Source organism: Etheostoma spectabile, chromosome 5, assembly GCF_008692095.1.
Source record: "Etheostoma spectabile isolate EspeVRDwgs_2016 chromosome 5, UIUC_Espe_1.0, whole genome shotgun sequence".
Taxonomy (NCBI): Eukaryota; Metazoa; Chordata; class Actinopteri; order Perciformes; family Percidae; genus Etheostoma; species Etheostoma spectabile.
The window spans coordinates 2,846,622-2,859,341 of NC_045737.1; the positions used below are offsets into that span (position 1 = coordinate 2,846,622).

The 12,720-nt window shown below is 37.7% G+C and overlaps 1 protein-coding gene across 2 annotated transcripts in view; it reads right to left on the reverse strand.

The window, feature by feature from the left end:
* The window catches only part of LOC116689497 (ectonucleoside triphosphate diphosphohydrolase 2), a 22,097-nt gene extending 9,836 nt beyond the window's left edge, over window positions 1–12,261 (reverse strand). The window contains exons 1-5 of one of the 2 annotated variants that reach the window (XM_032516050.1): window positions 12,061–12,261; window positions 5,122–5,239; window positions 2,599–2,749; window positions 2,304–2,463; window positions 843–1,070 (exon numbers count right to left, since the gene is read on the reverse strand). In XM_032516050.1, the coding sequence (XP_032371941.1) occupies window positions 843–1,070; window positions 2,304–2,463; window positions 2,599–2,749; window positions 5,122–5,239; window positions 12,061–12,177 (774 nt within the window). In that variant the 5' untranslated portion in view covers window positions 12,178–12,261. The remainder of the gene's footprint in view (window positions 1–842; window positions 1,071–2,303; window positions 2,464–2,598; window positions 2,750–5,121; window positions 5,240–12,060) is intronic. The other variant, XM_032516051.1, reaches the window with a different exon arrangement.
* Window positions 12,262–12,720: the final 459 nt, after the last annotated feature.

A 12,720-nucleotide genomic window follows, 5' to 3' on the forward strand; every position in this document is an offset into this window, starting at 1 on the left:
CACACACAAACACACAAACACACACACACACACGTAATCTCATTTGATAGAGCAGATATAGCTTCCCTATTGGAAACATTCATTCCGTAGATTTGTTAGAGGAGTGAATTTTCTCAAGAATCAATTTGTTGGATGAAAGACTACTGTAAAATTGCGCACAGGTGTCTGCAAAATTGGCCTGTGTGACGAGTAGCGCCTTAAGGTGGAAATGGTCATGGGGTTCCTCTCATCACTCCACGTGTTGTTTTTGAGCAAAATGATCCACTCAACGGGAGCATTTGTGCCCGGTAGACACATGGTGAACTGACAAAGGAGACATACATTTTTTAAAGGAATCTCCGTGCTTTTGAAATGTGCAGACATTTCCACCCAGGACTCATAACGCTGGCTGCAAAGACTATGCAGACCGTTAAGATTGACTGACACGCACATATTGTTAAAATCATACGCTGGACGCTTTTGTTGGGACTTGGGACACGCAACTCAAAATCGTTACTGTCCCGGTCCAACTGGGACGTCTGGTCACCCTCTCCATTGCCAGTCTTTACGATAAGGTAAGCTAAGCTAAATGGCTGCAGACATTAGAGTTGTATTGATCCTCTCATCTAACTCTCTGCAAAACTATTCAAACTATTCTTTTGAGTGTAGTCGATGTTGAGTCCACCCTTTGACCAGAGCGCTCGGGATAAAACATCCTTGTTGACAAGTGTACTACAGAATGACTCTCAGATGGCAGAGAAAAGAGAATCAAAAAGAAGCAGAAATCATGTAAATCTTGATATTTCTCAACAACAGCCATATACAATAGTCTTAGGCTTATAACTTTTTTAACAATGGGCTACCTTGATAAGATGAGCCAGCAGTCTCCGCAGGAACTGGTCTTGGCCATAGCATAGGAAGCTCTGGGTGTATATTCTGTAGGTTTTTCCATAAAGCTTTAGCTCCATCGCATTATCCTTGTCCTCCACCTTTTCCGAGGTCTCAAAAGCGATTTGTGTGGAAGCTCCGCCTAAATCCAAAGCTCCAATTGTTGCTCTGCCAGGATTCAGCCAACGCCTGACAAAACCATACTGAATGGCAAGAAAGGACATGTCAAGACATAACAGTTTAAATTGATGTAGAACAATATAAATATTCCAATTCTGAACAGAGTTTACTGAGAGGAGAACATCCATTCAAACACACTGACACTTTCAAAGCCCCTCTGTGTGGATTTTTTATTTGCCATGCAACTATTATGAATTCATAGTAATATCCGTTGGTCACAGTCTGTCAGTCGGTCCATCACTGCGGTTCACAGTGGCACAGCTCTATCTATGCATTGCCGTGGAAGTTTTTATAAATAGCTATGGTTTCCTGAGGATCAATCCTAATGACATTGGTGATCCTTTGACTTTTTTAAATTAACTCTACCATTGTGTAAAATTTCCCATTTCTATCAGTCTCAGCTGTCTAGTGCTAATTTGCATGTCAGCATGCTAACACGCTAAACTAAGGATCTGTACCAGGTGGGCAAGTTCAAAACAACAGTTCACTTTGGGTGTTAATGCGCCCTATTATTAAAGTCTTAAAGGGTAACTACCATTTTTTTCAACCTGGACCAACAATCTTTGAAATTGGTCCAGTATTAAGCATGAACGCTGTGACCTCCAACCACAGATTGGGCTACAATGTGACCCTACGGTCCGTTTGGTCCACTTAAAGTGCTGGCTCAGATTATTATTCTAAGCGTCTGTCAACAGGTTCTGTCCGAGGTTTCTGCATGAAGAAAGTTTTAAGATAATATTAGGATTTCACAGAAATGTGGTTTTATATAGAAAACAATGTGCAGGTGTTTTGATGAGTGTAAAATGTTGCTGGTGTGAGTTGCTCTTAAAGGTGGTGAATGCCTTTCTTCAGGGCCCAGAATGTTGTGCTACGCCCTGGTTTTGGAGCATACCACCACCTTTAAGAGTTAACTTACACCAGCAGCAGTTGACACTCATCAAAGCACCTGCACATTGTGCTCTATTTAAAACCACATGACGACGGCCTCTTGAAAAGCATCACGGGTTGATGCGTGTCGACTTACACCAATGTCCTATTTCCCAGCATTGCAAAGTGCATGCAGTAATTTGTATCACCTTTGCTTCCCTGATCAGCACATCCTGGCCACTGTTCCTTAGCTACTTCTTCTGTTGTTACAAAGCATGTCTTGCACAAGTCAAGCACTTTCAATTCCTCCACAAAGGGGCTTTAATTTAACAGTGTTAAAGCTCTTTAGAGTGGATTCTTTCCTCTGTGACTTTCTATAGAGAGCTCACCTTGACAAAGTTTTCAAGTAAGTAGTTGACTGTGACCCAGCCGTATGCCCCCTCCTCTTGTCCACTCAGGATGATTGCCTCTTTGAATTTGAATGGGTAAGACCGCAGTTTGTTTTCCACTTCTTTCAGTAACCGCTGGGTCTCTGTGGCATTGACTATGCTATTAAAAAGTGGTGAGAGTTAAATCGGGAATGAAACAATATTTATTTCCTTCCGAGAACCATTTTTTGCATTCATGCATAATTGATAAGAAGTGTGATAGAAATAAGAATAATGCAACATCCTTTCTACTGACTTCAAGAGTCTCATGCCTGCAGTAGCTCCCAGCTGGAGTGGAGTTTGGTGGTGCCTGGATTTGGGGATAACCTTCACAGCTTGTTCCAGACAGGCCTTCAGACTTTCTGCTGCCCCACCGTGAACACCCGCATAACTGGATATCCCTCCACCTTGTCAGGAAGAGAATGTAGTTCTGCTTACAAAGAACTCAGCCTGACCTTCTCAAAACTGGACTTCTCTGTCTTTAAGGATGAATGACTTACTGGGAGAAAGGCAAAGTTAAGGGTTTCTAAGGTAACTGAATACAAACAAGGAACAACTGCCAACTGGTAAGGATGTAGAGCACAAACGTCTTGCACAACACATAGCATTTTGACATTGCATCTGTAATAACCTGATAAAGCCATTGTGGAACTGAAAGTGAGAATGTCTTTACCACCAGTCTGGAGTTAAAAACATAAACATATTTTACCCCTTACTTAGTTTAAAAAAATATATCTTTGTAGCTCTCTTAAGATATTTAATGAAGGTCAATGGAAGTTTTGGAAATTTAATTTTTAATTGTAATTTGTAATTACTGTAAGCATCGCAAGTTGGCCTGTACTGTATTATGATAATTTGAAAGTTTCCGAGATGGATATATCTCAAAACCTGGGCAACTGAATCCAAAATGAACTGCCTGGCTAGATACCACAAGAGGTTAATGAAGAAATATTTGTTTTGGTTATATCAACCGTAACGATAATAAATGGTTAGACTGACCAAACATCTAACACAGAGATCTTCAACAGGGGGTCCATGACCGCAAGGGGTCCTCAGACTTCAGGGGGGCCGCCAAACTACTGTATGTTAAAATAATGTTTTTTGAAAGTTTCTCTGCTCAAGAATTTTAAATTTGTCTGAAAATATTCATTAATACGAATCCAACATATTGATAGCAAAGATAAACTGGCCTATTTAGGATAAGCTTACTATAGGTAAGGTAGTCACTATGATAGCCAAACAGTTACGTTAAGATTTACTGTGCCTTCCAAATGTATGTAAAACCTTAAAACATGATGTATAATAACCCTTTATTTTCATCTATTTGGCCCAGTTTAATGTTGACTCAATTGTATACAATATGTGTAGTAAGGAGTCCCTGCTCGGTCTCTCTTTCAGGGTCCCTGGAATAACAAACGTTGAAGGCCCCTGATTTAAAATAAGTGTACAAATCATACACTTAAGTAATGTTTAGCTAATGCATGACTCATCATGAGTGAATGCATGAGTATGTAGCAATGAATTCATGTTGCTCATCATTAACAAAGGATCAAGTCACTATGACTTTAAGGTTCACATCACCAGTTAAGGAATGTTAATTCACAGTGACTTTATGCAATCATATTAGCTGGATTCCTGAAAGGAGAACCGTAACTATCATCATATTTCTTCTCAATTATAGTCTATTCTCCTCTAACTTGTCCACATTGTCCTTGACACCTGCTAGATGATTCTGGTTTGGTGCAGCAACATGTTAATGTTTGCATCAGACGACTAGTTTGATAATTAAAAAAAGGCTTTACATTTCCATGAGAATAGGTATTTTTAAATTGATTGCATATCAATTAATGTATTACATAACTGGGAATTGCCATTCCATAATTGATGATCTGTTAATGCAAAGTACGCCCATAAAGTAGTAAGTAGTATTAACTTAATTTGCTAATGGTGAGTTAGTTAAAGCCACTGAAAACCTAAATCCACAATAGCTATTCTAACTAATGTGATTTAGGATCTACAAGTATTACTAATTAGTTTCAATCCAAATTTGAAATAGTCAATTAAATTTCTGTAACCTGGACCCTTTTTTATTCTATGTTTGCTAATGTTTTCAGACACTTAGAATATTAATCAGGGCCTGTCAGTGGCAAAATGGCACTTTTGTTAAGGTAAATACAAATGGGACAATGACGCTATTAACTTACATTGTAGCTTGTTTTGCCGCTGCCGAGTGCAGCAATCTCGGTTTATACCGGACCAATGTCAAAAATTTCCTGGTACTGGGTTTTAATGGGGCATAGTATGCACAGATATTTATTTTGAATTTTACCCAATAAATTCCGCAAACCAATCGTAGAAAAATGTATGAGTCATAACTTGTACCATGCAACAAAACCACTGCTTCAGCTCAATCGGTCTCTTTCTGATTAAACTCCTCTCTCCTTAATATTAAGCCTTTAGTATTTTTGCTAGCTAACGTACATTGCCTATCTATCTAGCTATCTGTCCCATGTTGGTGTTTCCACTTTAAGAACACAGTTCTAAGAAAATGCTGATTACTTGCTTCTTTTTTTTTTAAATACTTCTTTGCCCTGAACATGGCTTCTCAAGCAGTACTTCCTTCCAGACTGCAAGCTAACCACAACTAGCTTGACCAATCAAATACTGACTGGACTTCCTGAATCTTGTCAGTATCAGTCTTTGAAGCTTTAACCAGGCAAACCTTATTTTAATGTGGCATTTATTATGCCAGCCTTCTCACCCACTGGGAGCAGCTTACCTTGTGCATTACACTCGCTGTGCTGGGTAACAATACCAGTGCCATTTTGCTTGTCAGCCGGCCATTTGTAGATGTACATGGAGGTGTGGGATGAGCCTGCATCTAGAACTATTCCATACTGAAACAGACAGATCATTAAATGTCAGAAATAATATGGTAACAGAACATACAGCATGCCACCAGTACCTCATTTTAGGTGTCATTAATGCAGCTCAGAACATGGACTATCAAGTTAATCAAATACAGTATATGGATTTAGTGATGGCCTAATTTGATACTTTTTCCCACTATCTTTACTTTGTCATTTATAATTCTGGAAACTTTTCCTTTTACTCCACTACATTTCCTAAATAAAATGTATACTTTTACTCCTTTACTACATTGCCCCTAAGAATTTTTGTTGCTCATTACTACAAAAGAATCAGAAGAAATTTGTTGGACTGCAAAAAAAGCGGGTTTGGCAAAGAACTTTTCCTAGATTGTAAGCTCCAATGCACGCTCCATTTTAGTTGGTGACGTAACGCCTGTTTGTTGCTTATCATCAACACTGAAGGCCAAAACTAAAAAAGAATAGGAGGAAGCATAACTGATAGCATCATGGAAGCACCTGCTGCAGGCTCAGGCGCCAACATATCTCGATTGCCAGACCTTCCTCCACAGCGCTGTATAGGAGGGTCTAGCTAGTCCACATGGCATCCCAAAATGAGAGAAAAACATGCTCTGGTTTATTGGTGTTTCTTTAAACCAATCACCATGGTCTTGGAGCTGTGCTAAGCACCGGACGAAGCCCCGGTGCCTCTGCAAAATAGTCTCGGGAAGGAACTTGTTTGAAGGGTGAAGGGGTGGTGATGAAGATAACGTTACACAACTGTTTCTCTATTTGCAAGAAAGGTTTTTGTACGTTGGAGTGAAAGATTCTTCCTCACAAAAAACTGAAAATTCTGTTCCTGTTTTTCTTTATGTTAACGTAAGACTTTGAATTTGATGTTTTCGGATGTGTGGAAACCCTGTGTATTATGCTTTACTATAAGAAAGCCACAAAGTTTTTTTTTAATTAACTTTTACTTTTAATAATCGAATAATTACGTACATTTAATATCAGAAAAACACTTTTCATACTTAACCCTCCGAGGTCTAAAGGCATTTTTAAATATCTTCTTGAATTCTCCTTTTAAGGATATTTGCATATAACCTGATCCTCATGTGTTTTGTATCAAATTGTTCAGAGTAAACTCAGCTTTCTGTATAGTAATGCCCAAAATTGTTCCACATCAATGTATAAATAGATAATTTGGCTCCAAAGCAGAAATATCTCAAGTCTCCTTTAAAAACATACATATCCCTCAATTGTTTTGGTGCTTGAAATGAGTTTTAAAAAGTTTTCACAAAAGCAGCGTAATACAAATAAAGGTCTGAAATAAAAAAATGAATATCGCTTTCTGAGTAGGACTCTCACACATTTCTTGGACTTGCCAGTGCATCTTTTGTCCTCAGAGGGTTGAATACAGTAAATATCAGATACTTTAAGACTTTTACTCAAGTCATATTCTGAAAGGTGACTTTGACTTTTACCAAAGTCATTTTCTGGTAAGATACTCATACTTTTACTCAAGTGTTGCTAGGGTACTTTACACAAGCCTGGACATACCTCACGGCCCCTCTGATAACATAGGTTCACTGACTACACCTGTAAAAACCAAACTGGTATGAAATGTTTTTTTCTGTGCACATTTGATTTAGTGATGTGTATTAGTAGTTGCAACGACTCTGGGTTGTACAGCTTGCGTAGGCCTGTTCTGTTTAGTTTGCACTTTCCAAAAACAGTAACTACCCTTCTGAATGAAAAACAGTAACTACCCTTCTGAATGAAAAACAGTAACTACCCTTCTGAAAAACAGTAACTACCCTTCTGAATGAAAAACAGTAACTACCCTTCTGAAAAACAATAACTACCCTTCTGAATGAAAACAGTAACTACCCTTCTGAATGAAAAACAGAAACTACCCTTCTGAATGAAAAACAGTAACTACCCTTCTGAATGAAAAACAGTAACTACCCTTCTGAATGTAAAAGAGTAACTACCCTTCTGAATGAAAAACAGTAACTACCCTTCTGAATGAAAAACAGTAACTACCCTTCTGAATGAAAAACAGTAACTACCCTTCTGAATGAAAAGAGTAACTACCCTTCTGAATGAAAACAGTAACTACCCTTCTGAATGAAAACAGTAACTACCCTTCTGAATGAAAAACAGTAACTACCCTTCTAAATGAAACAGTAACTACCCTTCTGAAAAACAGTAACTACCCTTCTGAATGAAAACAGTAACTACCCTTCTGAATGAAAACAGTAACTACCCTTCTGAATGAAAACAGTACTACCCTTCGATGAAACCAGTAACTACCCTTCGAATGAAAACATACCTACCCTTCTGAATGAACGACTAACCCTCTGAATGAAACAGTAACTACCCTTCTGAATGAAAAACAGTACTACCCTCTGAATGAAAAACAGTAACTACCCCTTACTGAATGAAACAGTAACTACCTCTTCTGAAAAACAGTAACTACCCTTCTGATGAAACAGTAACCCCTTCTGAAACAATAAACTACCCTTCTGAAGAAAAACAGAACTACCCTTCTGAATGAAAAACAAAACTTACTACCCTTCTGAATGAAAAGTAACTACCCTTCTGAATGAAAAACAGTAACTACCCTTCTGAATGAAAAACAGTAACTACCCTTCTGAATGAAAACAGTAACTACCCTTCTGAATGAAAAACAGTAACTACCCTTCTGAATGAAACAGTAACTACCCTTCTGAATGAAAAACAGTAACTACCCTTCTGAATGAAAAACAGTAAACTACCCTTCTGAATGAAAACAGTAACTACCCTTCTGAATGAAACATACACCCTTCTGATAAAAACAGTAACTACCCTTCTGAATGTAAAACAGTAACTACCCTTCTGAATGAAAAAAAACGTATACTCCTTCTGAAAAAACAGTAACTACCCTCTGAAAAACAGTAACTACCCTTCTGAATGAAAACAGTACTACCCTTCTGAATGAAAACAGTAACTACCCTTCTGAATGAAAACAGTAACTACCCTTCTGAATGAAAACAGTAACTACCCTTCTGAATGAAAAACAGTAACTACCCTTCTGAATGAAAACATAACTACCCTTCTGAATGAAAAGTAACTACCCTTCTTAATGAAAAACAGTAACTACCCTTCTGAAAAAAACATACCTACCCTTCTGATGAAACAGTAACTACCCTTCTGAATGAAACTAATAATCTAAATACACTTCTGAATGAAACAGTAACTACCCTTCTAAATGAAAACATTAACTCCCTCTTATGAAACAGTAACTACCCTTCTGAATGAAAACGTAACTAACCCTTCTAATGAAAAACAGTAACTACCCTTCTAAAAAAACTCATGAAACAGTAAACTACCCTTCTGAAAAAAAACAGTAACTACCCTTCTGAATGAAAACAGTAACTACCCTTCTGAATGTAAAACAGTACTACCCTTCGAAGTAAAAACAGTACTACCCTTCTGAATGAAACAATAACTACTACCCTCTGAATGAAAAACATTAACTACCTTCTGAATGTAAACGTACCTTTGATGAAAACAGTAACTACCCTTCTGAATGAAAACAGTAACTACCCTTCTGAATGTAAAACAGTAACTACCTTCTGATGAAACAATAACTACCCTTCTGAATGAAAAACAGTAACTACCCTTCTGAATGTAAAACAGTAACTACCCTTCTGAATGAAAAACAGTAACTACCCTTCTGAATGTAAAACAGTAACTACCCTTCTGTTAAACAGTAACTACCCTTCTGAATGAAAAACAGTAACTACCCTTCTGAAAAAAACAGTAACTACCCTTCTGTAAACAGTAACTACCCTCTGAATGAAACAGTACCTACCCTTCTGAATGAAAACAGTAACACCCTCTGAATGAAAACATAACTACCCTTCGAAAACCAGTAACTACCCTCTGAATGAAAACAGTAACTACCCTTCTGAAAAACAGTAACTACCCTTCTGAATGTAACAGAACCCCTTCTGAATGTAAACAGCAACACCCTTCTGAAAACAGTAACTACCCTCCTGAAAAACAGTAACTACCCTTCTGAATGAAACAGTAACTACCCTTCTGAATGAAAAGAGTAACTACTACCTCTGAATGTAAAACAGTAACTACCCTTCTATGTAACAGTAACACCCTTCGAATGAAACATAACTACCCTTTGAATAAAACAGTAACTACCCTTCTGAATGAAAACAGTAACTACCCTTCTGAAGAAAAACAGTAACCCCTCTGAATGAAACAGTACTACCCTTCTGAATGAAACAGTAACTACCCTTCTGAATGAAAACAGTAACTACCCTTCTAATGAACAGTAACTACCCTTCTGAATGAAACAGTAACTACCCTTCTGAATGAACAGTAACTAACTCTTCTGAATGTAAAACGTAACTCCCTTCTGAATAAACATACTACCCTTCTAATGAAAACATTAACTACCTTCGAATGAAAACAGTAACTACCCTTCTGAATAGAAAACAGTAACTACCCTTCTGAAAAACAGTAACACCCTTCTGAAAAGCGAGTAACTACCCTCTAACAGTAACCTACCCTCTGAAAACAGTATACACCTTCTGAATGAAAACAGTAACTACCCTTCTGAATGAAAAACATAACTACCCTTTGACAACATCCCTAATCATTTGTTACTCTTCAAAAACATACTACCTTCAAAACGTAACACCTTCTGAATGTAAAACAGTAACTACCTCTGAATGAAACATAACCCTTCTGAAAACAATAACTACCCTTCTAATGTAAAACATAACTACCCTTCTGAATGAAACAATAATACCCTTCTGATAAACAGTAACTACCCTTCTGAATGTAAAACAGTAACTACCCTTCTGATAGAAAACTTACTACCCGTAATGAACATAACTACCTTCTGATAAACATAACTACCCTTTTACTACCCTTCTGATAAAAAACATAAACTACCCTTCTGAAAAAACGTAACTACCCTTCTGAAAAACAGTAACTACCCTTCTGATAAACAATAACTACCCTTCTGATAAATAGTAACTAATCATTACTACTATCTTTTTGTGTACCTTATTGTAAAGTGTTACCACACTTACTGTTACTGGGTATTAGAAAGGATGTGGCTAGACGACCTCCAACTGTCAATATATGCATTCATTTTTTACAATTTTGCAACTTCTGTACACATTCTTTTCAATTATCACCTTTTCATGGTTGAACTCATTGTTTTTCCAAACACATACTTTCATGACTCTAAACAGATTAACTGATTTGCTACAATGCCCTGGGTTATGTTTTTATGTCTTGTGACTCACTCTGCAATGTTGACTTTGTCTGTCTTTGTGTGTTCTTTTGAAATGACAACTTCAAAGCAGCACGCTCTTCTGGAGGCGAAGGCAGCATAAGGCAGAATGAGACCAGTTTCTTTTCAAAAGTATTTCACAGTGTCAGCAACATTAACAAAAGGATGAGCACATGAGTAATGTTCTCAGAAAACATCTCAAATAAAAAACACAAACAGCTTGCAAGCAAGGAGTCGGTTTCTTTCTGTCTTGTCTGCTCGGTGGTGCTTTGCATCATTTCCTCCCTAAAAAACCCTTTTAATCTGTTGAGGTTAGCATCTATTGCATGTCAAGCAAAGTGGTAAAAGTTGCGTGTTTCATTTTGAGCATTTAGCAAACAGACGTTTGGCTCAGCAAGTCAGTTCAAAAATGACTTTTGTCTATGATGATGACACAGCACAACAGCTGAGAGGTTTTTCAGCAACAGTGACAAGTAAAACATTTGAACATTTACATTTGAACTTGTGTTGTAATCTAACAAGCTACTTCTAAATTCATTATGTTTTAATGTAGCCTAGTTGTGGGGGGTGACATAACCCAGAGTTAGGGAATACATTGAAATAGTCAATGTTTTAACCATAGACTGTAAAAACAAAAACAAAAATACTTTTCCATTAGGTGTGTAGCCATACACTCAAAGCATCCCCTGCCTTTTGTCAATTTAAAAAAAAAATGGGACAATAATTTACTAAATGAACATGATGTTGTTTTGAAGAAGACTTGAAAGTAATGATTGGCACTTCGGCATGGGCTTCAATTTTCAGACCCAGAAGCTTAGTCAATTGTTTTTTACAGTCTATGATTTTAAAATACTACACCAAAAAAGAATTGGGGGTGGGGGGGTGGGGGGGGAGGGGGGGGGGGGGGGGAGTGACCTTATTATTTCATTTATATGTTTCACAAGTTCCTCCCAGGGTTATGTTTTCTTTGAGCCCTTCTCTTGACTAAAGAATGTGCAACACCCACAACTCCCCACAACATGTTAAAATAGTATAACAGTATTTCATTTAACCCAATTTAAGCTTTATTATCTTAATAATGGAACTTCTAAGGTGCACAACCTATAGCCCACATTCTAAATCGCTGATGCACAACTGGCTTCCTCTGCATGTGACAAAGCATTATGAGCAATGGTGCAAGAAAGAGATGCACAGTATACTGCAAAGAAAGACTGTAATAGAATTAAAATCTAGAATGAGAACAAACGATCCTCGTCAGACTGCCCCACCTTCAGCCAAAGAAAATTAGCAACGCAAAGCAAAAATTAAAATTTCCGTACAGTTCCTAATTGTAAGTAAGTAAGTAAGTAAGTATGTAAACTCAATTATAAAGCACCATGGTAACAAGGTGCGGTACAGAGCAGCATAGTTAAAATGGGAGGAAACAGTGTGACTAAAAACAAACTGAATTCATGTAATAATAATATAATAGAACAATCTGCAGATCTATTTAAGAAACCTATACCTGTAACCTGCCAATGCATATAATAATTCTTTTCATTACCATGTATTCAGGAGGGGTCTCCACGTTTTTGGCAGGGAGGACCACCAGCAGAATCCCGACTATCGCCAGTATCAGCAGCACAACCGCAGGGAGTGTTTGGGAGTAGCGGAGAGCCATACTGGAGGCTGTGCGTGCGCTCGGACGCTCCCGGCAGCTCTGCGTAAAAGCGCGCGCGAACACCTACTGCTCAGTAATGAAACCCGCAGAGGAGGTTTGGTCTGAGCTGTTGACGTATCATTTGTTCAGTTCCCCTCGCTTCCTCTCACTCCTGCACGAACCGTCGCGCATGCACACACGCACTTGATCTGTATAAGTTATCTTTCTGACTGTATAGTTTAGAGCCCCAAAGTGTTATTAATCCCACGAATACCGTGTGCAAAATATACAAGTGAAACAATAATCTCCAAAAAGAAACTCAAGGCATATTGAAGTGTTATTCTATTATTCTTATTTTCAGAGTATGATGTAGGCCCTAAATCATACTCTGAAAATAAGAATAGTACTAGTAATTGCCTTAATTTTAGGCTATTACATTTTCAGTATTTTAATTTCAAAATGGGCTTTTTAAAAGTCTTTATTTCATAGTGGTATTTTCCCAATTACATTTGATGTAATGCCTCTTTATAATTTATAATGTCACATGTCATAATGACACATATT